Raw genomic sequence first — 25,032 nt, 5'->3', positions numbered from 1 at the left:
AGCACTTTGCTTTAGCTGTGGTTGTTCTGAAGTGCTTTAAATATAAATGAAGTTGCCATGGTAACAACAAAAAATACAAATAAAGAAGTAAAAAGTAAAAATCAAATAAACATTTAAAAATTAGATATTTTTTTTATCCAAAATTAAAATGTTAATTATTATATAAATTAATTCTAATGTATTTTAAATTCTTTATTTCTAACATTTCTAAAATACTGTCCTTCAGAAACAATGCAATAATATAAATGAAATATTAAACCAATTTTATGAATATTAATATATTAAAAAAGTATATCAATGCCAATTCAATTGTTCTTTTAATTAGGAAATAATATATTTTTACCAAGTGTCAAAAACGTTTTCATATGTGTAAGAAAACATAATTTTATCATCAGTACGTACCTCATGTTGTAGCTCGCAAACTTTTTTAATATATTTATTATTATACAGAATTCAGTGTGAATGACGTCAGCTCCAATGGTTTAGATTTTCATTGGTAAGTAAGTAAGTGAGTAAGTTTATAAATGAATAAATAAAAAAATAAATAAATGAATAAATAAATAAATAAATAAATGGGCTCTCCGGCTTGAATGAATCCGCGCATGCGCATTGACGCCCATGTCCACCAGGGCGGTGATCTCTCTCCCTCTCTCTTACTGCCTGTCTCTCTATCACGCTCTCTATGGGAAAAACCCGAGCAGGAGGAGAGCAGCAGAAGGGGGGAGGAGGAGGAGGACTCCTTCTTCTTCCGATACAGCGGCGGAGGCAGATTATTTAAAAAAAATAAAAATTAAAAATTAAAGAAAAAAAAGGAAGAAGAAGAAAGCACCACACCTCCCGGTGCGGAGCGATAAAGGAAGGAAAAACCCACACGGATGTGCCTCCGAAAGCGCAGCGGATTCCGCCCTCCAGACCTTATTAATGCCAAGATTGTGAGTATCTGATCGGCTGCAGAGACGGGCTGAGCGGGGAGGGGACGGGACGGGAGGGGGCTGCCTTCAGTTTAATCTCCATTCTCCCGTCAGCGCCGGGGCTTTTCCAAGCTCCGCGGTGTTCAGGAAAAGGTCGGTCTCCTTGATTCCTCCTCCCTCCCCTCCCCTCCCTTCCTCTCCCCTTCCCTCCCTCCTCCGCCGAGCCGTCCTTTCCTCTCTCGCCTCCTTGAGTCCTTCTTTAACGCAAACAGTCGTAGAGCAGGAGGAGGAGACGGAATGACACTTTTCTCACTTCGCTTTGGTTTTTCTCCTTTATGTCCATCCTCAGTGGTCACGTCCTGCCGTTAGTTAGTAGTAAAGTATCCCGCTGTCAGACCCGGGAAGTTAGTTTCTGGTTTAGAGAGGAGGGTGACATCACTTCACCTGTTGCCCAGGTCGGTTGTAAACGTCAGGACTGATTAGTGTGTTTGTCAGCCAGGTATTTTCATGCATGTGATGCATCTGTTTGCATTCCGCTGTTTTTCCTGGCTGTGAAGTAGCATTAAACTGTGGTCTGAAGTTAGAGGCATCAGTTATGTCAAAGAAAAAGAATAATTAGCTTTTAAGTTAGAAACAGCTGGAAGAGAAGGTTTGCTTGGGGCAGTAAGTGTTGCTGTAAGATGAGGTTTCTTTACTTTAACAAGCCTTACGTGTGGATATTAGACGTTTGGCCCTTTTTAATCCAAACAGTTCTAGAGACTCCTCACGAGCCCATTTATGCTCACGTGATCAATACACTGGGAAAACGTAAAAAGTCACTGCTTACATACTTCCCACGTGTCCGTTACGTTGGCGTGGCTGTTAGGCAACATATCCACAGAGCAGGGCTCTTAACTTGTTTTACATTTGGGTCCAAACAGAACAAAGTGGCCACTGAAATATGAACGCTGTACTGGTTTAACTGGTCTCACTCTTTGCTTTAATTTGGATTCAGTGACAAAACTAAATCCACTAAAAGTTTAAGCAGAAAGACTATGGAGAGAAAACCGACTCAGTTTAGCTGCATGTGTAACACACTGTGTTTTTAACACACACAAATATCCACACACACAAAATAAATTTACACATGAACAAATTAAAAAATGCACAAACATTTTTTTACCTTCAGCCTCATAAATCTGATACTTTCATGTTGAAAAGGTCAAACACGCACGGACAAAACTGCATTTACGCACAGACGAGTTTACAAGCGCACGAGGGGTTTTGAGTCTCCTGCGCAAATGGTGCGTTTATGTGCTCGTGAAAAGCTGGGTCGTCTGGAAGTTTAAAGCATTTTCTTCTCCAGTTGTTTTAAAGTGGGAAATCTGTCTATGACTGAATATTTGTGACTTCTGTTGGAAGACAATTCATTTACGATATTCACGCGTGTGTCCCATACAAGCTCCAGACTGTCATGTTTCTGGTTTTATACAGATCCCTGGTCACAGGTTAATTTGCTGCTTCCACCTGTAAAACTGTTCAGCCGCTGAGTGTTTTGGTGGCGTAACGGATTACTTTCACTGACTCTTCATACTCTGGCGTGATCTTCAGTTATTGAGTACTTTTAAGATATGTTTTTATTTAATCATTTTAAGTTCTGTTTTTATCTATCTATCTATCTATCTATCTATCTATCTATCTATCTATCTATCTATCTATCTATCTTTCTATCTAGAACCGCACTTTTCTGTTACAGACTGCATCTTTCCCACTTTTAAATAACTGGAGAAGTAAATCGATGAAAATCTAGATGACGCATTTTTCCAGTAGCACTCAAACGCACCATTTATGCACAAAGCCGGATGTGTTAAAAGTTTCAAAACCTCTCTGCTCTTGTAAACTGATCTGTGATGTGCATACTGCTTAAATGCAGTTTTGTCCGTGCGTACTAAGCGATGTGTTTGCGTAGGAGCCTTTTTGAACATGAAACTATTTGAATTGTGAGGCTGAATGTTAAAAAATTGTTTGTTCATTTTTGTATTTGTTCATGTGTTAATATTTTTGTGTGGGTAATTTTTAGATATTTGTGTATGCGTTAGAACATACAAGAACCCCAAGTTACACACAAAATAGTTTACAGTTTGCAAACCGTGTTATACAACACACACAATGATATTGAGTTGATTTTATCTCCATAAAAAAGTAATGAAAAATGGAAATTTGGCCAAAAAATTATGCTGTCATAAAAATTAGTACGTTAAAAATAATAAAAGGTTCAAATTGAACGTCAATTTATTTATTAAATAAAAGTCATTTATATATATATATAAATATATATATATATATATATATATGTGTATATAAACATTTTATTGATGTATTTAATGAATTTTTCCTAGAAAAACACAGAATTTTACTTGCATTGTTCTGCATCTGTAGTATTTGTGTGTGTGTGTGTGTGGATCGTTGGATCTTTGGTTTCTAGACGCTGCTTTAATTATGAAGACTACAGAGCTGGATAGCATTAGCTAACATGCAACACACTTGCTTTCGTTTTCAAAACCATAGTTAATGAATAGGATTGTATTTACACATTTTTACCTTTAAAGGGGGTTTGGGTCCATTTTTACTTTCATTTTATGTTTAAAATACTTAAATGCTAGCAGCAAGCTAAATGTCTTAAACTAGCAGATGCATTACTGCCACCAAGTGGTGGAAAGTTGTATTGCAACGGCGCCTCTCATGGATAACAGTAATACTGTATCTCTCTTGTCTTCAGTTATTACCTTATGTGGTCCCATCACAGCCCACAGGTGCAAAAACTGAAAGCTTTTTCTAGTCCTCTAGGTGGCGTCCATGGCCCAGGCATGGACCGCGCCCAATCGTCAGAGTTCAGACTTCAATTATAGGTTCGGAGGTCAGTTTCAGACAGTAGCAAACAGCTGGCTGTGCCTAAGCCCAACAGTTCTGTACACATTTACAGTCTCTTCAAAAAGTTCTGCCATTTTTGTAGTTTTCTTCTTCTTTCTTCCTTTTGCTGGTTGCATGTGAGCTACGTAATGCAACACTGATTTCTGGTTGTACTGCTCCGTTCAGGTACGCTGTCTGATAACATACTGAAATATGCACATGAACACAAAGGAGGCACCAGCCCTACACATGAGTGAATTTAACATCGAACATAAATGGGTCTTTAGAGTAACTGAGGACTTTGTGAGCTTCCGTAAATGCAACATGTCGTCAGTAGTTTACAAGTACCAATTGGCCACAGTTGATGGTGAAGAGAACGAAACACTCACATATATTAAAGTAATGAAAAAATATATACAAATACTAGACGAAAACATTAAAATTAAACTTAAGAAAAGGAGGAAAGAAGAGGAAGGTGCATAAAGAGCATATGACAGGGACTGCTGACATTTTGTTTTATTGGTAATAATAAGAGAGTTTTTGTATGTTGTTTGTTTCCAAGTTCAACCAACTCACTCTCCATCCTAACTAATCACCTGATGCTTGGTCAGGAGCCCACTCTGTCCATTTAAAATGCAGATGATACTCCCAATGCATCACAGGTTTTCCCCACCTGGTACATAACAGTTGCCATGGCAATGTGGGCAAAACATTTTTACAGTAGATGGTATTTTTTTGAGTATTTAAACATGGTAAAACACCCTAACTCTACCTCCAATACCTCCATCCTCCCACCCATCTTCTACTGCATATCAGAGGTAGAGCCAGACTTCCGTCTCACCGTCCACTTCTTGCTCATCCAGGGGAATCCCAAGCATTCCCAGGCTAGCTAAGAGACATAGTCTGTCCAGCATGCACTGGGTCTTCCGTGGGGCCTCCTCTTGGTTTGATGTGCTTGAAATACCTCACCAGGGAGGTAACCATGAGACATCTTTTTGACTGCTTGTATCCGTGATCCTGTTCTTTTGGGCACTACCCATATATAGGCGAGGGTGGGAACGTAGACCAATCTGCAAATCAAGAACTTCTCCTTTTGGCACAGCTTCTTCTTCCTTGCTACAGACCAGTGCAGAGCGAATGCATCACTGCAGATACCACGGTGATCTGCCTGTTCATGTCCCGCTCCAGTCTTTCCATACCTGTGAACAAGACCCCGAGATACCTGAACTTTAGTACCTAACTGTGATTTTTTTTAACCTTGACCAAGTGCTTTTAATCCCAAAGTTGTGCAAAGTATTAGAATAAATAAAGCCAGAATAAAGACAAAGAAAAGAAATGCAAAAACAAATATAAGGCTGAACTAAAAAGTGAGACCCATTGTTTACTTTTGATGCAACCAGTGCTTTACTTACTGTAGGGTAAGGATAATTGGCCAGATGAAACTAGAAATTAGTTCCCTATGCTTAGGAAGTGAGGGCTCTGTTTTAATCATGCAAAGGTTTCTTTTTGTAAGATATTTAGGAAATGAAGGTCTATGGCCTTTTACCTTGACATGTTTCAGCTATTTCCTGTAGCTTTCCTCAGAAGGGCCACATCATGTTGTGGAGTGTCTTGTAGGGTCTTAGGTTTTCCAGACAGCAGGACAATTACACCTCCTGTTGTCTGGTGGCCTGTGCAGGATGGCTTCCCAGGTGTGTGACAAGAGATAGGATCCCTCATTCCTGTTGTGGAGGGTTCCTGTGCGGGTTCCCATTCTGTTGTGAATGCATGGATCTTCTTCAAGAAACAATGTCGAAGTAGGGACTGAGAATCTGTTGGTTTGACAGAGTTTAGCGCCATGACAGCTTTTGATTAGAAGCCTTGGTTCAGTCTATAACACGTCAGAGGTTAGGACTTCATTCTGTTTGCGTTTGCAATGCCAGAATCTTCCATAAAATCTGCACATAAACTGTTGTAACATTTTATGTTTACTTTCATTTCAAAGCCAAGATAAAGAGCAGCAGTTATCATGATCAAGGTGTCACTAATGTTTACACAGTTGGTAGTTACCAGTGCTGCGTTTTAGTGTTCAACAACAACAAACAACACACACTTATGCTCCCTGGGATTAGTCACTTTACAATCACGTCACCCCTGGGTATTCATGTTTGAAGAGCATCACATCAAAACTCCACAAACGGACCTCTGTAGGAGCAGATGAGTTATAAGAACTCAGTTTGTGGTGTCCATGCAGTGGTAGTCAGTTACAGCACAATTCATAAAAAGTTCTGGTTTTCAAGATCTGACTCCTCCGACCACGTTTTACCGTTAGGTGTTGTTGAGACACCGACCATTAATTACCAATTACATTAGGAATTCACCCCACCACAAGTCCACAACCAATCTTCATGTCAGTTCAGGCTTCTCAGACTTTTATCTGGAATCTACTGAACATTTTCCACACGTGCTGCACATGAAAACACACATGTCCACACTGCACTTTACATACATCAGCTGTCGTTTAATAGACTTAACCTTTGACTTTTTTGCTCAACAAATGAAAAACTCGTGTAGATAAACTTGGCTTTGATTGTGAGAAGGCTTTTTGTGACATACGTGCAACCTTAGGCTGCTCAAAATGTACTAATTACATACTGCTGTAAAATTTCAGATGATTTCTGAAATTTGTGGGATGGAGAAGTGGAAATGAACCGTTTCTAGCTCCCTCTAAGATGTATGAATGCATGCATCCTTAACAGAGGAATAAAAAGCTGAACTGTGGTCGGGTTTGTGCCTTTCAGAGAGACCTGGCTGCACACTCACCGGCCACTTCATCCACCTGTTCAACTGCTTGTTGACACATATCCCATCAGCCAATCACATGGCAGCAACTCGGCACATTTAATCATGCAAACATGGTGAAGAGGACTTCATGAATTTCAAACTGAGCACGAGGAAGAAATGAGATTTAACCCTTTAAAGCTCGACCGAAGAAAAAAATGGGCAGAAAGTTAAAAGTTTTGGTAACTGGTATATACTGGTACTTTTTATTAAATGTAAAAAACACCAGGGGGCAGAAGACAAGTATCAGATTGTGTTCAACAGGGCTTTGAGCAAAGTTTTTACCATAAAGTGATGCAAAAGGTCTCAGAAACATTGTGTCAAATATGATACATACAGCACAGAAGAGTTAAGTGACTTTAAATTTGCTTTGGTTGTTGGAAAGTTTGAAAAGAGAAAATATCCAGTGAGCAGCAGGTGTCTGGACCAGAATGTCTTGTTGATGTCAGAGGTCAGAGGAGAATGGGCAGACTGGTTGGAAATGATAGAAAGGCAACAGGAAGTCCAGTAAGCTCTGGTTCCAACCAAGGTCTGCAGAACAGTGAGTCCTCAATTCACACAGATTCACCAAAAAACGGTACAAACCAAGAATGAACTAGTAGTTTTTTTCTTTTCTTTTAATCAGAGTTCTTGTGTGTTTCCTGTTTGTTGTGTGTTTCATCGTCTCTGCCATGGCCTCGTCAGGAGACAGAAAAACAGAAAAGAATGTGTTAAAATATTCTGAGAAAAGATTCCATGCAGAGTTCAGGATAAATACATACCCCTATAAGAGGGTGTCACAGTGAGGCGTGCTGGTGTAATTTCTCATTTTTATTTCTCATGTAGCACAATAAACCAACTTTAAATCCATTCAGGCTAACTTCAGGGTCCCAAACGTTAGATTATAACACACTTGTTTGACAGTGACTTAAGAAGATGTGTCTTATTTTTATTTCCTTCTTCTTCTTGCCTGTTGGCACACACTTCCTCTCCCTGCATCTTTCTTCATTGTGTCTGTTGCCTACATCCTCTTTTTCAGGTTGCTCATCTTCCTTCCCTTCCTTTTTCTCTTTCTCGCCATTTTTCTTCTTTCTTTCTCTTCTTGTCCTCCGTGTATTCAGTTTGCTATCCAGCTTCACGTTAGTGAGTTTGTGTCTGTTTGTGTAGTCTGACCGGGACTTCACTCTTATTTGTTTTATTTCTGCGTTTACTGCTCATGTGTTGTGTTGCTGTTTTGCTTTCATAAGGCCTGGATCAGTGCTGGGTTAATAGTTTAGGTTTATATCATTTTAGCTTATCTGGTGGTATCTTACTAACAAGTCATTGCTTAAAATGGCTTAAACAGCAATTAAAAGTTATTAAGTAACCCAGTGAGTGTGCAATAGAAAGGATAATTCTTTTTCACCTAAATTAAAATACAAACATTAAGTAAACTACAGGAAATTATATCTAAAATACACCACATCAAAATAACTCTTGGTTATTAAGCTAGGAATATAATAGACATTATATTTATTTATAACCAGCTTCAGTGGCAGCTTTGTCATCAGATTAAGTAAGTTTGATGTTAGCTGTGAAATAGACAGGCCTCCATCAGGTTGGTTTTCCAGGTTTGATGGAACTCTTTGAGCTTGAGTTTATAATCCCATCAAGAAAAACTCTCAGCACAAGCCTGAAGAATCTGCCTGATGATGCTGTCGGTGACTCTGTGGTCCTATCGCCACAGACTGATGGACGACACTGAAAACGGAGTCGAACGTAACCACCATGTACGCTGTGGTGCTGTTCTGCAGACCAGAGTCATGGCAGAGCAACATCTTGCTGAAAACCACACCGGTGTGCTTTCCACTGCTACAGAACACGAGCCAGCCTGAGCACATGACGATGTTAGCAACATGGTGTTAGCCATGGATTTAACTGAGCCGGTGCTCGGTCAGGGGAATAAACCTTTCTCAAGGTTTTTGGTTCTGAATAATTGAAACAATATTTTTAAAAGTTTAGATAATGAAACTCTTTTTCTGGTCTTTTCTGCTGTAAAATATTCAGAACTCAGAATTGGAGCAAGCAGTGAGCATGCTTTAAGAATCGAGCGCCCGGTCATCACCGCTGTGCGGCTCATTGTGCAGTTTTCACAAGCGTGTTCTGGAACTAAATAAATGCTTCATCTATCAGATGCTAATGGCTCACAGGTTAATGGTAAAGCTGACTTTACATGAGGCTGACATTACTGACATTCAAAACAAACTCCACAGCAGGGGCAGGTCTAGAAAAGTTTTGATGGGGGGGGCATTAAGTTGTGGTTTTATGAATTTTACATCTTCTTCGTGAAATGTAAACAGTTTGGACAGAAAATTGTCAGCAGTTGGTGAGATGATGCTGTATAACTGCTGTATTATAATAAAGAACATGGTAGTGTTAAGGTAGAACATCCTGTAGAACAGCCTATGTGCTGCATTCACTTGCACCATATCTGAGGTTTAAAGGTCAGCTACAGTTAAACGACATGTTCTTCACACACACACAGCAAATCCCAATTTGAGGGGGTTTGGGACCACTTTCACCTTATTTTTTTTTGTTTTAAATCCTTAAATTCTAGCTAAATGTCTTCTGCTTATTGGACAACTGGCAGACACATTACTGCCACCGAGTGGTGGGAAGCTGTATTGCAACCGAGCTTTTCACAGTAGAATAGTTCAGTTAATAACTTTTGTGGTTCCCACAGTGCTAACTAACACCTAACATATGCGAGGATGGTGGGGGTATTCCAAGAATGGTTGAATGATTCTCACTCATTTTCAGTAGCATATTAGCTCGAAATGTTCCTCCTTAAGTTACATTATTTGGATCGCAGTTGCATTAACAGATTACATTAGTGTATCTAACTTGTACTTATTTGTTCCCATTACAGTCTGACTACTGAACTTTGGCAGATTTGAGGCGCCCCCTAATGATGGTTAATTCTTCATCCGTCTTGAATCCTGTCTCTTCTCTGAGTTCTCTCCAGACAGTAAACACCGGGCTGATATTGACTTTCTCGTTTTGTTCACCTCGCTCTTTCTTTTCCTTGCTTCCTCCAGTAATGTCCTCATGGATATGCAGAATTAGCCACAGTGCGCGTTCAAATGACCAGTGTGTTGATATCCAGTTGCTAGCATGTGACACAGTGCTGTAAAGCAAAATGCTAATGTAAAGTGATGTGAAGGTTTCTCAGCCTCGGGATGCTGCAGGGCTACGATAGCCCCAGCAAAAACCAATAAAAGTCTAATATCAGGGATATGCTTTGTTTAAATGTCCATAAAACATATGTGACTATGAAACATGAATAAGACCCCTCAAAGCAACATAGCAGCCTAATAACCACAAAATCCCTCATTTAATCCTTAATGGAAAAGTCAGCTACATATCACACCCAGTTTCATGTATATTTAGTGTCTTTTCCATGTTGACTTCCAGGGAATGAAGAGACAAAAGCCTCTAATGGTCAGTCCGGACATGACCTTCATCATCATCATCATTGCCATCACTCTCAAAAATTGCCCTCACAAGTGGTACAATTGTTCCAGTTGGGAAACAATTCATTTCCTTGCTTTTTGTCTGAATTGATGTATGTTGGGAACGGTAAATCTCTGCTCATGGCGTCTGGCTTGACAGCCTTTCTATTTCCCTTAAGTGACTTCGTAGCATCATTAGTTTTCCTTATTGAAACTAATCGGCATGATGAGCAACAACCTTGCCACTAATCTCTGTCTCATGGTTTCAATGTGGAATTCAAATTACTCACTTGAGGGGAATTTCAAAGGAAAATAATAAGCAGAGGTAGATGTCTAAAAGGGATCTGCTAAAACTAAAAAAAGACCTGAAAATCCCTTTAAAAAAATTAACATATAAAAATTAAACTAATTAATTAAAAAGTCTTTGCTGATAATACTTTTTTTTCACTATGTGATGTCTTAGAGACTAGAAATAGTGCTTAACATGCTGTTATATTTCCTTCCATGTTTTAGAAATGTTCCAATAGTTGCTAATATCTTTGCCAAGTTTTTTCATTTTGTTTTTAATCAGTGGTATGAGTTTTTGTTGGCTTTTTAATTTCAGTTTTAGTTGGTGTTTACCCCTCGCTTTCTCATAGTGATGATGTTCGGTATATAACTCTGTGTGCTGCAGTAATCAGACATATTTTATCCACTTTAATGGCAGCTCAGGAGGTCAGAGATTAATTAAACTAATGCTCAAAACCCTGAATTTGAAAATAACATTGAGAAGGAGTCTGTGTGTTTTTTGTTTTCTGTGACAGATCGTTGCTGATCCCAGTTCAGTGGATGTTTTTGTATTTGTATCAGATGCTGTCAGAGTACGAAGTCATGACAAAACCTTTGCTTTCTTTGTTGCATTTGGAAAAATGACCCCATTGGTCATTTGGCCAGGCAGACAGTTAGGTCTGAAATGGTTCTCTGAGTGAAATATTTTTCCATCTCATGTCACCAGATGATCTCTGTAGTTCTATTTGGACCTTTAAATACTTTTCATGTTTTTCTGTCTTTGCTTTTGGTTGTTTTCTCCAGTTTTTTCCATCAAATCAAGCAGTGAAGTCACTGCAAGCAAGTTTACTGTCTGTGTGAAATACTGCGACCACTAAGCAAACGTTACGCAAAGTAATGCAAAAACTCCTGAGGATGTTTTTAACCTTAACCAAGTAGTTTTGCTTTTAAGGGCACATTCACACCAGAACTGTTTGGTCCATTTTAAACTTACCCTGGTCCACTTCCACAGATGGTCCGTTTTGTTTGAAGTAGTGAGAAACATATTCACATTAGGAGGCGAACTCTGGTTCGCATAAAAACTGGGGTCTTGGTTCACTTGGAAGTGAATCCTGGTGCGATTGGCTTGCAGTGTGAAAGTGAACGGACCATCCAGGGAACTGAGGCGAGGCAGAGCGACATGTCGGATAGCTCGCTGCCTGTCCTGCTGCTCATCCTGGACAGAATCTGGTGAAAATTGTATTTGGTTTGAAGACCAAAGTAAAAACAGAAACAGGCAGATTGTATGAATTAATGTTGCTCCATTGTTTACTTGTGGTAAACGAGCCATTTTTGGTCTTGGCCAATCAGTGAGCTGGATCTTCTTCTTCCTGGTCTAGCGAACAGCTGTAACTGCGTGACATTGTCTAGGTGGTTTGGTCCGCTTCAGTCAAGTATAGTGTGAAAACAAAGCAAAGGAAGATTTCTCAGTATCTTCATCCAGTCAAACTATCCAAGTCTGAATGCATCTCAACCCTAAACAAGTGACCAAACCAGGATGTGCAAAAGGTTTATCACCATGGAAACAAATAAAACAAAAAAATGTCTCCATTAAAGTGACAGTGGTGTATAAATAATTATCTGTGGCCATTTCATAATCTAATGCGTCACATTTAGAGATTAGCTTAAAATTAAGCAGAATAAAAACAAATGAAGAAGAAGAAGAAAATGTTAAAAATCCAGGACACGGTGACTGATGGAGCATTTCTAACTGCTGAAGGATTGTTTGGATGAAAAGTTGATCATTTGTACAAACACTCACCGTGGCCTCTTTTCTTCTCTCTCCTTGTGTGTGTGTGTGTGTGTGTGTGTGTGTGTGTGTGTGCCAACGTTCTTGTCCTCTCCACTGGGAATCGGGCGCTTCTTGTGGGTGCTGTTTGCTGCTGTGTTTGCTTTCCGTGTGGAAACATTGGCTTTTCCTCCATGACTGCATGCTGTGTGCAAACTTCACACATTTTATGCGCAACCCACATGTTTTGCGATGGAACTACATCGTGCGTCTTGTGTTTGGCAAATTTGTGTGGATGCATGTTTGCACACACATTCGTACCTTCCTCTGTGTTTGTGTGTGTGTGTGTGTTCATACATGTGCTGGATGTATGTATGTGTGTATTTATAAAGGAGAGGTCCACAGAAGGGGGGATGACATGCATGTGTCCGGCCTGCTAACATCGCTGACGCTAACAGACTGCCGAGCCTCACAACATGGCGGATGTACTGGTAAACCACCTGCACCTCTTCCTCTCTCCTTCTCTTTTTGATATTTTCTCACTTCTTCTGTTAATATCTGTACCTCTCCCTGTACTGGTGCTTTGCTTCACAGTAAACATGACTTCATTTACAACAACAGTTTAAGATATGAAGATTAAACAACCAGAAATGGTAAAAAAAAAAAAAAAAGAAAACTGATTCAGACGTAATCAAGTGAGCCACCAAAGCAAACAGTTAAATCTTGGAGGGGGGTCTGAATGGACAGGAAAATGGTCCAAGCCTGAGATCAGAATCCTGATTTCCTGATCTTGGAATAACTGAAAGCTGCTGATCCAATGAACAACGAGTGCAGCCAGAATTATAACAGCAACAGATCTGAAAGATAAGTTGGTGCTAATTAGATTTTGCACATTTAATAATTAGCAGGATTTTCTACTTTGTCCTCAACTGGATGCGCAGCAAATATAACAATGATTCCAAGGTAGGTGAGGAATCAAGAATAACATTTAGGTTCTTTTTAAGTGACGCGTGAAAAGGTGTCAAGAAACCAAAACATGGAACCTGACTGAACCAAATGACTGGCTCGTTACCAGGCCTCTGCAGAGCTGAATGACATGCAGATGACCTCTGATTCAAGTGTGTTGGAGAAGGGTTGCATCTAAAAGTTGCAGGACGGTAGATCTCGAGGACCGAACTTGGGCGCCCCTGATATAGAAAAATGTTGTATAAATGGCTAATATAAAGGACAAATAAAAAGCCCAAACAGGCTTATAGCGAGCTACCAAGCAAAACAACTAGGAGGAAATAAAAAGATAAATTAGAACTTTAAGTAAATATTCTTGGCGATATAAAACTAAACATCCAAAATTGTATAAAATAAAGCAATGTTTAAATAAATAAATATAAAACAATATAAACCAGCAATCAAATATTAAACCGGTGAAAAGCCAAGAAGATGAAGCTGAAGATCAGCTGATAGTAGAAGAACGGACCTTTGAATTAACATGGAAATGAGACAAAATGATCAGGAATCTCTGTTTGGATACATTTAATAAAAAAACACAGATTTGAAAAGTATTAAGTTCATAAATATTGAGAATTTCTATGTTCTTAAACAAAGGAATGCTCTTCATCATGCCACCTTTGCTCATTCCCACCTAACCAATCAAAGCCAGCCCAGTTCTCATGTCCAGCGTGTATGACGTCAGCATGGGAGCATTGTGGGGATGGAGGGGGTGTCTCTGCTGGTTGGTAGGTGCTACTTGAGCCTGAGAGTATCTAAGTGTCTAGTCCGACATGTCTTCTTTTTCTCTCTGTGTCCACCCCCACTCCCACAACAATGCCTCAAACAGGCCCGTCTCTGGATTTCTTTATGACCTTCTACATGTTTCTTATTCATCATGTTCATTCTCCCCACTTGTGTTTTTATCTCATTCTCACCACCCTATCTATACTTTCTTTTTACTCCTCTCTGCTACTTTTACTTTCCATCCTACAACCTGCTTTTTCATTCTCTTTTCTCAAATTCCTGTCCCTCAACCCTCCCCTCCCTCCTTCCCATTATATATCTCTTTTTTTACATTCCTGTTAGCCTCCATTTCCTTACGAATGTTCCCTTATGCAATACAGCTGTCGAGGTAATCACGTCTGTTTGAGCAGATCTGATGTAATTTTTAACCATTTAGCTTTTAGGTTGATGGCAACTCAAAATATGCACTTATTAGGTAATAAAATGCTAGGACAGAATGTCTTCACAGATCGTCATGCGTACACTGGTTAGTAGAGCTAGTGAGTAATGTTCACCAATTATAACTGATGGAACAAAAGAAAAAATATTTACATAGCTTATTTCCCACAACTCATGCTGCCCAAAGCGCTTTACAACCTAAAAGACAACTAGAATAAATAAAATAAGTGGCAGTCATGCAGTCCAAAAGAAAAAGCTGCATCCGTTATTCCCTCACTTCCGACCAGCTTCCAGATCCCTGCTGTTAATCTGCTGGTACCAGACGGGTCATGACAAAAGAATATATCTTACTCAGCACCTACACATGTTATACACCAATGGAAAGCTACGATTCTTGAGATGTGAATGATGTATACCATTCCATTCTACAACCATAACTGTAGATTCCCTAAACACTTATTTCAGACCAGTTTCAAAACCATATTTGAAGCCATGCTGTACTCCAGTAGCAGATGACACTGAACAAAAAATGGTCCTGTTACATCAGCAAGGGTCCAATAAATGTTGTCCAGTAAAATAGTTCGTCCACAAGACGTTTTCTATCCAAAAAATCTCATTTTAGGTGAAGAATTGCAGGATTTTCAGGGGTTAAAAGCATGATGCTGCCACTACCATGCTCCACTGAAGAGATGGTGTTGTTTTAGAGGAGGGTCAATGTGTCTTTGTGTCCTTGGGAAAGACACCTCACCTTACCTCTAGTGTCAGCATCACAGGCTGAATGTTTGGTGCTGGTTGGAGAGGCTGTCTGCCCCAGGGCGTAAGGTCTGTAATGGTGTTGATCAACATGAGCCACCTCTTTCTTTTTTCTCATAGTCCACAGGGTGGAGGGTGCTGATCTTAGTTTCATACTTTCTTGGTAATCTAATTCATGTTTACAACTCAGGTACAGCTAATTACCACCTCTGATGACAACTTTATCTGGACATAATTTTCGGGAACTAGTTGTTTGGTCCACGTCCAAACTTTTAAAACCAAAGTATCTCCATTACAACAGATCAACATCAACGTTTGCTACAGCTTCACTTTCTGGACTTTCTCCATTTTCAACACTCAACATCTCAGATAACACAAGTGCTCTGCTGCATGTTTAGTGGTGCAGCAGTCAAAAAGGTCCCCCCTCCAACAGTTTCCCACTGCACGCTGTTCCAGTGTTATTGAAGCTGTTTAACCATTTGGCATTCCAGTGGGCTGCAGGCAGGACACTTTGGGTGTTCCTGCAAGATTGCAGGAATACCAGGGGGTTAAACTGGTGTTTATGCTACAAGACAAATTCATATCATATTTTCAGTGTGGCCCAGTGTTGTGCTCAGCCCTAGTATTCACGTTGCTTTACTGCAGTAAACCAGCACTACCAAGATTCCCTTATAGCATATCTATTAAAAACAGCCTGGGTCCATATCATTAATTAATAAAGAAAAAATAGCTTACTTTTGTTCTAAAAGGACTAGAGTTGGACCAATACTGATATCAGCATCGGAAATACTCACTGATCCTGCCAACAGTACGATCGGGTCGATAAGTGTTTCTGTCTAAACACCAACTGATGCCACGGAAACGGAATCATAATTCTTTTTTTTCTGCCCAACACAAGCACACACCGACAGGAAGTTAGGAAGTTGCATGGCGATTTTTTTGAGTTGGTAGCTGGAGAAGCAGCTGCACGTGAGTCACTGATGTGCTAACATTAGCATTAGCATAATGTAAGAAATGTGATGTCATTACTTGTTAGAAAATCCTGCTAGCAAACCAGCGTTACCCCTCATTTGCAGGGCTGAAGTTTCAGGCACGACTGCTGGCAAATTTGCCACCTGCGACCTTATAAAGCATCTGGGTTGCCATCACATGAAAATGCACGAGTTCATTGCTTTAAAGGAAAAAGCGCAACGAACCGCAGCAACACAAATGTTGGTAAATAATTCACAAAAGAAACCGTAATAATCTTTAGTTTATTGTCCTGTTACGGCCGCTGCTTATTGCAGGCCGCTGCGGCTCGTTCTGCAGGTAAGTGCCTGGCTCAGAGCCCTGCTTGGAGTGGCTGGCTCCAACCCACCCCTGTCTCCTCCCCTCTGATTGGCTGCACGTTCGGCCAACCAGGCTGCAGTTCTGTGGAAGCCAGGACAGAAAAGGCTTCCACAGTGCTCAGTCGAGAGGGGAAGCTAGAATGGCACAGGCCGCTTCCCCTCACCTTAGTTACTGTGTGTTTGTATTGTAGGAGTGAGGCTGGTCAGCGCAGGTGGCCTCAGCTCCGAGTTTGGCAGACGTTTTGGTGGCTTAGCTTACTGGGTGTCTGCTGTGCTATTTGGTGGTCTTGTGTGTGTTGGACTGTTTGAGTGTGTGTTCCCCGTGGGGGACGGTAGAGCAGTCCTTTTAGTTTGGACGCACCTTTGTTATACACTCAGTTTAGTTCAAGCTTTGCTACACTTCGGTTTGTGTTCTGCCATTTTGGTTATCTTTTGTTTAGTTTGGTGTTGGGCTAGTTTAGTGTTTTGTTTGTGACAGGCGTCACATTAGTTTATGGAACTGCTGCTCTTTTGTTTGGTTTGGTTTTCACACCGAGTTCTGTATTTTCATTTGGTTTCACTCGGTGGGTTTTATATAGGGTTTTGTTAATTCCTTTGTGTATTTATTTCAGCAGTTTCACTGACCCCAACACATGTTTTTCCTTTGTTCCAGGTTTTATTCTATGTTCCATGTTTGTGTAAATAAAATGTGCTGTATTCACCTTTTACATCTTCGTCCCGACGTAACTTTGTTGCACCCAGTCACACCCCAGATTTGGGTCGTAACAGATGACCAGCCCGTCCGTCATAAAAAACGTTCGCTTTAAGTCCAAGTCTGTTAGTTATTTTTAATAGATATTCTTTAATTTGAGTTTATCTACTAAATCAGTGGTTTTCAAACTTTTTTAACCACCACCACCAAGATACTGGTGTTTGCGACCCCCACCCCCACGTGACGACTTGCAGCATCCTTGAAATGTAAGGCTGGAAAACTGTCAGAATTTTTATAAATAAAAAGGATAAACTGGATTTTTGGTGGTTCATCGCTCAAATTCATGCCGAAAATCAACTTACTTTACAGAAATAATGTCAAATTTAAATTATTAATATGGCATGTGTACTAACTTTGTTGTGTATGCGTTATTGTGTTAAAAAATGATATGTTAATTTCAAAGATTTATCTCTTCATTAATGGTTTCATTTTGAAAACCCTGCTTAATGATAAAAAAAAAAAAAACATAAATGCAGGCTATATATTTTTTACATTATCTGGTGACCCCCTGAAATTATCTGAATTATTAATTTATGATTCATAGTGCAAAGAATGCAAAGCCACTGAATGACAGTAACAGCAATATCATACATCGAAGTCTAAAATAAATATAATTCATTAAAGATATGAATTTAATAGATATCTTAATAAAATATGACCGGTATCAGATTGGTACTTGGTATAGGCAGATACCTAAACCCAGGTATCAGACTCGGTATTGGACAGAAGAAAATGGTATCGAACCATCAGGTCAAAAGAAAACCGCGGTGCAACCGTAACACGGCGCACATGCACCCGGTGTAAAGAGGGTTAGATGTAAGGCTGTAATATACAATCATTGATTTGATGGTTGTTTTCTAAATTACATACTGAAAAAAAAATGGCTGCAAGTTCAGAAACTTCAGTGTGTTTAAATAAACTGAAGCAAAGATTTCAGTTTCTCTTAGAAATAGAAGGAAATTATTCTGGACTATTTGTATAGTTTAGTGCTTAAATAAAGGGAACGTCTTTCTGAGAAATCTCAGAGTTTCAGACCTCAGCCAGGCCTCGTTTATTCAGGTTAACAGTCCTTATGCTGCATGCGCTGCTTCAGCCACCTGACACGCCTGCATTGTGATCCTGGCTGCAGGGATCTTTATTCAACCTCTTTGTTCTCATGTCACGTTGATATGTTAAAACAGGAACATGGCCCTCCCCAGTTTGTTGCTAAAACATTCAGTGAAGCATGAACCGTACGCAGCGTGATTTCCCTTGTTTCGTAGGGCGAGCTGTTTGGATCCACGTTTATTTAGTGGTAAAACTGGTAAAATGAGGCACCAGTCAGTCACCTGGCCAATTACTGAGTGTGGACAGGTGTGGAATATTTCTCCAGCCGGAGGGAACATGAGATTGTTAGGTTTGGTTTTGTTGAGAAAGAGTCATTGACAAGTCTAGACGGGGCTCAGCTCTGTGTGAGTCCAGGTTCTGAGCAACTTGGAATGTGAAAGCTGGTTTTTAGGATTTGTTCTTCTATTCATACCATCATGGCTTGAATTTGCCCGTGCAGTCATGATTGGTAGGGCTAGGTGTGTGTGCGTGTGTGTGTGTGGACAGAGTCTGATTCATCATGTTTCATAAAGAAATCAAGCAACCCTTTGTGTCACAATACCTCTGACTGTTTCCTGCCTTGCTGTCTTCTTCTCTCTCCATCTTTTCCTGTTGCTTTGGACTGCCTCTCGTCTCTTCCTCCTTCACCAGAGAAGGCATGTCGATCGATGGAGTCACTGTAGCCGTTAGAGTGAAGGAAGTAAGGAAGAGGGACCTGTTTGTTCCATTGTTGATCCACAATTGAATCGTCTCTGGTGAGAGCTGCTGCTGACTGGTTTCTGTGTGCTCAGAGTTTATTGTGCCAGTTATTTGACAAGCTTCCGTCAGTCTTACGCACTCTTAAAAAGACTAATTCACTCAGAGAGAAGTGAGCTGTGGCTTTTTAATTTTTGATTTACAGAAGAGTTTAAGTACCGCTGATAATATTTTCTTCTACACAAAATGTTGCTTGATTCCAGAAAGTTACATGATTGAATCGCCTCTTTGTGGTAGTCTAGGAAATCCCTCCAGTGGGTGTTTAAACACCATGTCATAAAGCTGTAAACAAGGCTGTTTTCTCAGCTCTGGAAGAAAAGTTGGCATAAGTCTCAACTTCCATCCTTCTTTGTATTTATTTGGATTTCATGGCATTTCAGATGTCATGGCAACAGCGTTTGCATAAAAAGCAGTTGTTGCATGAGCTTACTGTACTCAGGATCATATTCCCTGCCGCTTACTCCATCACTGCATTAATTTATTTAGTTTTAATCTGCATTTCATTAACGCTGCATTTAAGGAATTTTTGGGAATGTGGACAACAAACTTGTCTAAATTTACCAGACCGTGTGCACGTGTTTGTGGTAAGCTGATGTGCGTTGTTGCCTTTGCATTGTTTTGTGCACGGCAAGTTAAGTTTGCAGCTTAATTTGTGTGTATTTATTGGGAGTGGACATGGACAGGCTTCTCCTTTTAAGGCGTGGAGATGAATTTGGAAGCTGATATGGTTTGTCAGCGCAGCTCTCTGGTGAAAAACCTTGAATCTGTCACCTCTGGACGCTGTGAGGCTGGATTTATAGCCCCACTTACTGTGTGTCTGTTTTTGTGTGGGTCTGTTGTAAACTAGAAGAGTGGAAGCAAGGAGTGTGTGTGACATTTTCAGAGAAAGAGTAAGTGAAGTGAAACAGATCAAGAGAAAGAGAAGTAGAGTTTGTGTGTTTAATGGTTCTTTAGAAAAGCTTTAACAGAGTCCAACATGACAGGGCAAACAACTAGAGAAACTCCATAAACTACTTTCCTGCACCGGATCTGGGTTCTGACTTAGTGAAACAAAGGAAAGGAACCGCAAATAAGCCACATGTAGTGTAATACTGCTTTAACAATGGTAGCTTCACACAGTGGTTTAACCTTAAAACTCCACTAGATATCCGGCATCTCCGAGGTCGATCACTTATATCATCATCAGCGTCTCAGGAGCGGTGGTGTGTAGCTCTGTGGGGTAAATGTGATGGATAGCTACCCTTTAGCTGATCTGCAGAAGTTTTCCACATATTTCTATCCCTTCCAGGAGGTTTACAATCCAGCCACTAAATGTAGTTTTATTCAGAGACTCTATCTGGTAAATCCACAATGATCCATGATAACAGCATTATTTATCACATTTCACCATAAAAACATCACTATCACTACTATGTTGCTAAGAGACCTCTAATTATACCTGGACATGATGATGAAGCCACTTCCTGTCAGACTTTCCACCAATCAGAGAGCTTAGATTGACGGTAACGTCCAATCAGGAGCAGCCAAAGATCAACCAGTGAGCAGAAAGTTCTATGTGTGTGTGAATAGCTTTAGCTATGTTAGCAGCGTGAGCTAACTGAAGTGATTGTGTTGTATAAAAGAAATACCCATCCGGGCGGATGTGCCAACTAGTGAATTTAACATTTACAAGCCAGATAATGCCTCAAGTAATTTTAGGAATTAGAGTAATTGTTTCAGCCTTAATCTAATTTGTTTATTCACTTATTATATATTCATCAAAAATAGATACAAATATTTACTGTTAACCTACCTTCCCTTGGGTAAACGTCAGATGTCCAAGGGTCAGTAAATGCAGCATGCAATGTACTCCTATATGTTGTTCTAAATCATCTCTACCATGTTCTAGATTATAATGCAGAATTCACTCAGCATCATCTCACCAACCGTCTACACGTGATCACATGGTGATAATCTGTCATAAAACCACCAGATGAAGACAAATGAAGTTAAACAGCTGATATTGATGAAGAAACTCTTCTCCTGGTCAGCGCTTCCATCTGGTACCCCTTAAAAAATTTTCTAGACCCACCCCTGCATAGCTGAACCTGTCTACCACCAGCCAGCTACTGTGTTAGAGAAGAACAACACTTTGGGGTAAATACGTGGGGTGCATTGCTTTTGACAGTTCTAGTAATACATATATATATATATATATATATATATATATATACCCATAAAAGAGGTCAAATAAACGGAACATCAACAGAAGGAACTGAAAACTAACTGACCTGTCACAATGACACACGAGGGAGACTTTATGCTGGTTGGTCAAACCATTTGACACATGAAGGCAACATAAAATAACTATCTCCAACAAATTTAGACAAACTTAATTCACAACAAACTTAATAATTTAGACTGACCTACTAAGAAAACAGAAATCTAAATAATCAGAATTCTACACAAAGAAAAAAGTAAAGTAATACAAAACAATAGAAAATCTCTCTCTCTCTCTCCATATATATATATATATATATATATATGTGTGTGTGTGTGTGTGTGTGTGTGTGTGTGTATAAGGGGTGGGACTCAAATTAAAAATTAATCTAATTAATTAGAGCTTTGTAACTAATTAATCTAGTAATTGAATTTTAATCGTATAACAATATTTGCCCCAAAAATCAACATTTTAGAATTTAAATGGATTTTAGTGGAAGACCGAATCAAATAATTCTTAACTTCCTTCCTGCCAACGTAACTGTAAAAACATGCTATAAATAATACGGCATTGTTTAATGTAAATCCTGAATCTGTTCATTTATATAGACATCTACATCTTTTAATGTAAGCTCTGTCTTTTGATTTATCAGTGTGAATATCTCTCTCACACACACACACACACACACAACCGTGCACACACACACATGGCAGTTCACTTCCTTGTCATCTCAACTTTATTTCTGTCAATATTTTTTTAGCCTTTATTTGCCCTTCTAAGCTCGACAGAAGCCACATGCTGTGTCCTCTCACCGTCCTAGGTATCAAACACACGTCAGTAAAATCCAGAATCAATGAGTAGAGCGCTGAAAAAGTGACTTACAGGAATGATTTGAGTTTTCCCATTTAAAATATTCTGTAAGCATTAAAGAAGCTTTGCCATTGTTTACTTACAACTTTCTAAACAGGAAACTGGCTCAATATGCCACAGTATGAGTTAAGCTTGCATGCTACGTGCTAGCAGCATAGCAAGTTTGCAGAATGTACTGCATACCGCTGACTGTCTGCATAGTAAGCAGTAGATGGTTTAGTTCTGGTGGCTCATTTTATTGTCATAATCACTCTCCCTTTTGTTTTTAAAAAAAAAATGTCCTTTAAATGTTTTGCATTACAACAATAACAGTCAAACATTGACACAAGCTGATTTGATACAACTTAATTTCTTTTAGGGTTAGTCCAGAAAGTTATATGCATTTTAATATATTTCTATTTGCAAAAAAGAAAAATAAATAATTAGTAAAATAAGATAAAAGCCAGACAGATGTTTAGCTAGGCTGAGATGCAAAACCTGGAACATCAATGTACTTCAGCAGTCTTCTTCTTCTGGAGTCCTAGCTGGAGAATTAACACTATCTACTACTTTCTCTCACTAAAACCAGCTCTTCATAACTACATAACAGAGGCTGGGTGGAAAATTAATTCACACAACACAGGTTCTGATATGATTTTTTTTTCTACTGTAATACCAGTTTAAACAGCCTGAACAACTCTAGGAACTTGATGCAGCAGGAAGCTGTTTGAAGAGGGAACTTTTCACTGCTGCACCACTAAACATGCAGCAGATCAGTCGAGATGTTGAGCAGTGAAAATGGACAGACGTTCAGAAAGCGAAGCTGTAGCCGTCGTCGGACATGATGATGCATCTGTTGTCATGGAGACACTTTGGTTTTAAAAGAACGGACGTGGACCAAACATCTAACTACTGAAAACAAGCTAAAGTCGTCTCAGGAGGCAGCAACAGAAGAAACTCGCTGCACATGCTTAGCTGCAAACAGAGAAACAAGAATGTCTGGAACTGAGATCAGCATCCTCCTCATCCTCAGATAAAACGATGAACTCAAGTCAGATGTCACTTATAGACAAGTTTACGGTGATAACCAACACTATGACAGCCCATACTACTAAAGACCTGGTTCTGATAAGCTCTGTGGAGATTCAGGTTGATGATTAGAACCGAGAAATAATAAAATATTTTGTTTTGTTTTTTATTTTAAATTCTCCTGACAATGAAATAGCCCGTTCTTAGCCAGTCTACTGCAGTAGTTCTTCCAACCAGTGGAAAACGTGGTTAACATCCAGTCATGCATGAAAAAATAACATCTGTGAAATGTGTGTAGTTTCTAATCTACAGTAATGATGATCACCCGAACCCTATCCCATGATATCATTTTGCTCATACTGCCCAGCACGAATGGAAATTACACTAATTTGTCATTTAAAATGTGATTTGTGAAAAAAAAAAGGTGAATAAAACTGACCAATCATTGGAATAAGACCCTGATGACGATTCTATCAATAAGACAAAATGGAGTCCTATCAGTAATAATAATAGACTTGAGTTAAAAACCTTTGGGAACCATCATTAGGATTTCATTTTTCATGTTAAAAACCAACAACAAGCCTACAGCAGAAAGAGCTTCACCTGCAAAATGAAAAGGGCCGATCATGTTGGTGTGAGTTCTAAATCAGTCTTACAGCAGGTGCACTGTACAGCTGTCATTAAAAAAGCATTTAATGCATACAAGTCAAATAGATGTACTCTTAAAAAATGTAATGGATTACAAAAAGCACATTTCTAACGTCCTCCTGCCACAGCGAACTCCCTGTCTCTCCGTGCTCTGGCTGCACAGATGGACTCACATACCACGCCAATAAAGCAATATGAAATCTAAATACACTGACACGCTGTCGGGGCTTGTGTGCACTGAATATCCATTTACCAACACACACATACACACATCATACACACACATCATACACAGCTGCAGCTGCCAGCAGGGTTTAAGTAATTAAGCTCTCATTTAAAGTATTAATCTGAGAGATTACGGTTCCGTAATCTCACCACCTGATCTCAAATAGCCTTCTAAGTATGTGTGTGTGTGTGTGTGTGTGTGTGGTGTCTAAGTCATTCTAATGTCATCTAGTTTAATCAGATTAACACTCTGACCCAAATCCCATTAAAAACAAACACACACACTATAAAAAACTTGAAACAAAAGAGGAAGTGATGCATCCGCCTACATAGTTTCTTTCCCCTCCTCTCCTCTCTTTTCTTTTCATTTGTCTTTCTTTTGTTTGACCCGTGTTTCTCCTGTTTGCTTCATCTTTCCTACATTTACAGTCCTTCCTTTTTCATTTTTTAGTTCAGCTTCATTTTCTGCTGAAGACTTTTATTCAACATTGCTTCATTCATGCACCAGAAGACATGAATCAACACACCTTTTGCACAGACTTGTCCCCCCCCCCACCCCCCCGTGTCTCTCTCTCTCTCTCTCTCTCTCTCTCTCTCTCTCACCCACACACATTGCACACAAAGGCAGAAACGTGATATCTGTGGGTTATAAAAGATTGTCTGGATGATAAATGAGAGGAAAGGAGTGTTCCTCAGTCTTTTCCCTGACAGCCCAGTGAAACTGTGTGTGTGTGCGTGTGTGTGTGTGTTTGATGATTATCTTTGTGTGTTTCAGCAGTGACTCTACAAACACAAACTGCACATCCGCCAGCAGCTCTACACTCAGGAGTCTTGTTCAAACACACATTAACAGAGTGAAATCTCACTTCAGTTAAAGTCAAAGCCGCCAGGCATCGTTACGGTTACGGTGCACGCTCACGTGCACTGCTGCCCTGATATTACCTGGGGACAAGGGACATGAGGGAATGGACGTTGTCCATGCTTCTTGGTGCAAAGTCTTGTAAATGGCTGATTGAGGCCATTTAAGAATACAGTCATGTTCAATCACAAATATCTAATCAGCCAATCATGTGGCAGAAACTTTATACATACAGACTACTTACACACTGCAGG

At 39.7% G+C, this 25,032-nt stretch overlaps 1 protein-coding gene across 4 annotated transcripts in view; it reads left to right on the top strand.

Annotated features, from left to right (window-relative positions):
- The first annotated feature begins 648 nt into the window (after positions 1-648).
- Positions 649-25,032, top strand: part of rgs19 (regulator of G protein signaling 19) — a 41,588-nt gene continuing 17,204 nt past the window's right edge. Inside the window, exons 1-2 of one of the 4 annotated variants that reach the window (XM_042004968.1) lie at positions 651-932; positions 12,518-12,616. In XM_042004968.1, coding sequence (XP_041860902.1) covers positions 12,602-12,616 — 15 coding nt within the window. In that variant the 5' untranslated portion in view covers positions 651-932; positions 12,518-12,601. Of the gene's footprint in view, positions 933-12,517; positions 12,617-18,863; positions 18,968-25,032 lie in introns of those variants that run through there. The other 3 variants (XM_042004965.1, XM_042004967.1, XM_042004969.1) reach the window with 3 other exon arrangements.

This window comes from Melanotaenia boesemani, chromosome 13 (genome assembly GCF_017639745.1).
Source record: "Melanotaenia boesemani isolate fMelBoe1 chromosome 13, fMelBoe1.pri, whole genome shotgun sequence".
NCBI classification, from domain to species: Eukaryota; Metazoa; Chordata; class Actinopteri; order Atheriniformes; family Melanotaeniidae; genus Melanotaenia; species Melanotaenia boesemani.
The sequence above is the reverse complement of the archived record's forward strand: the minus strand, read 5'-3'. Positions and strand labels throughout refer to the sequence as shown.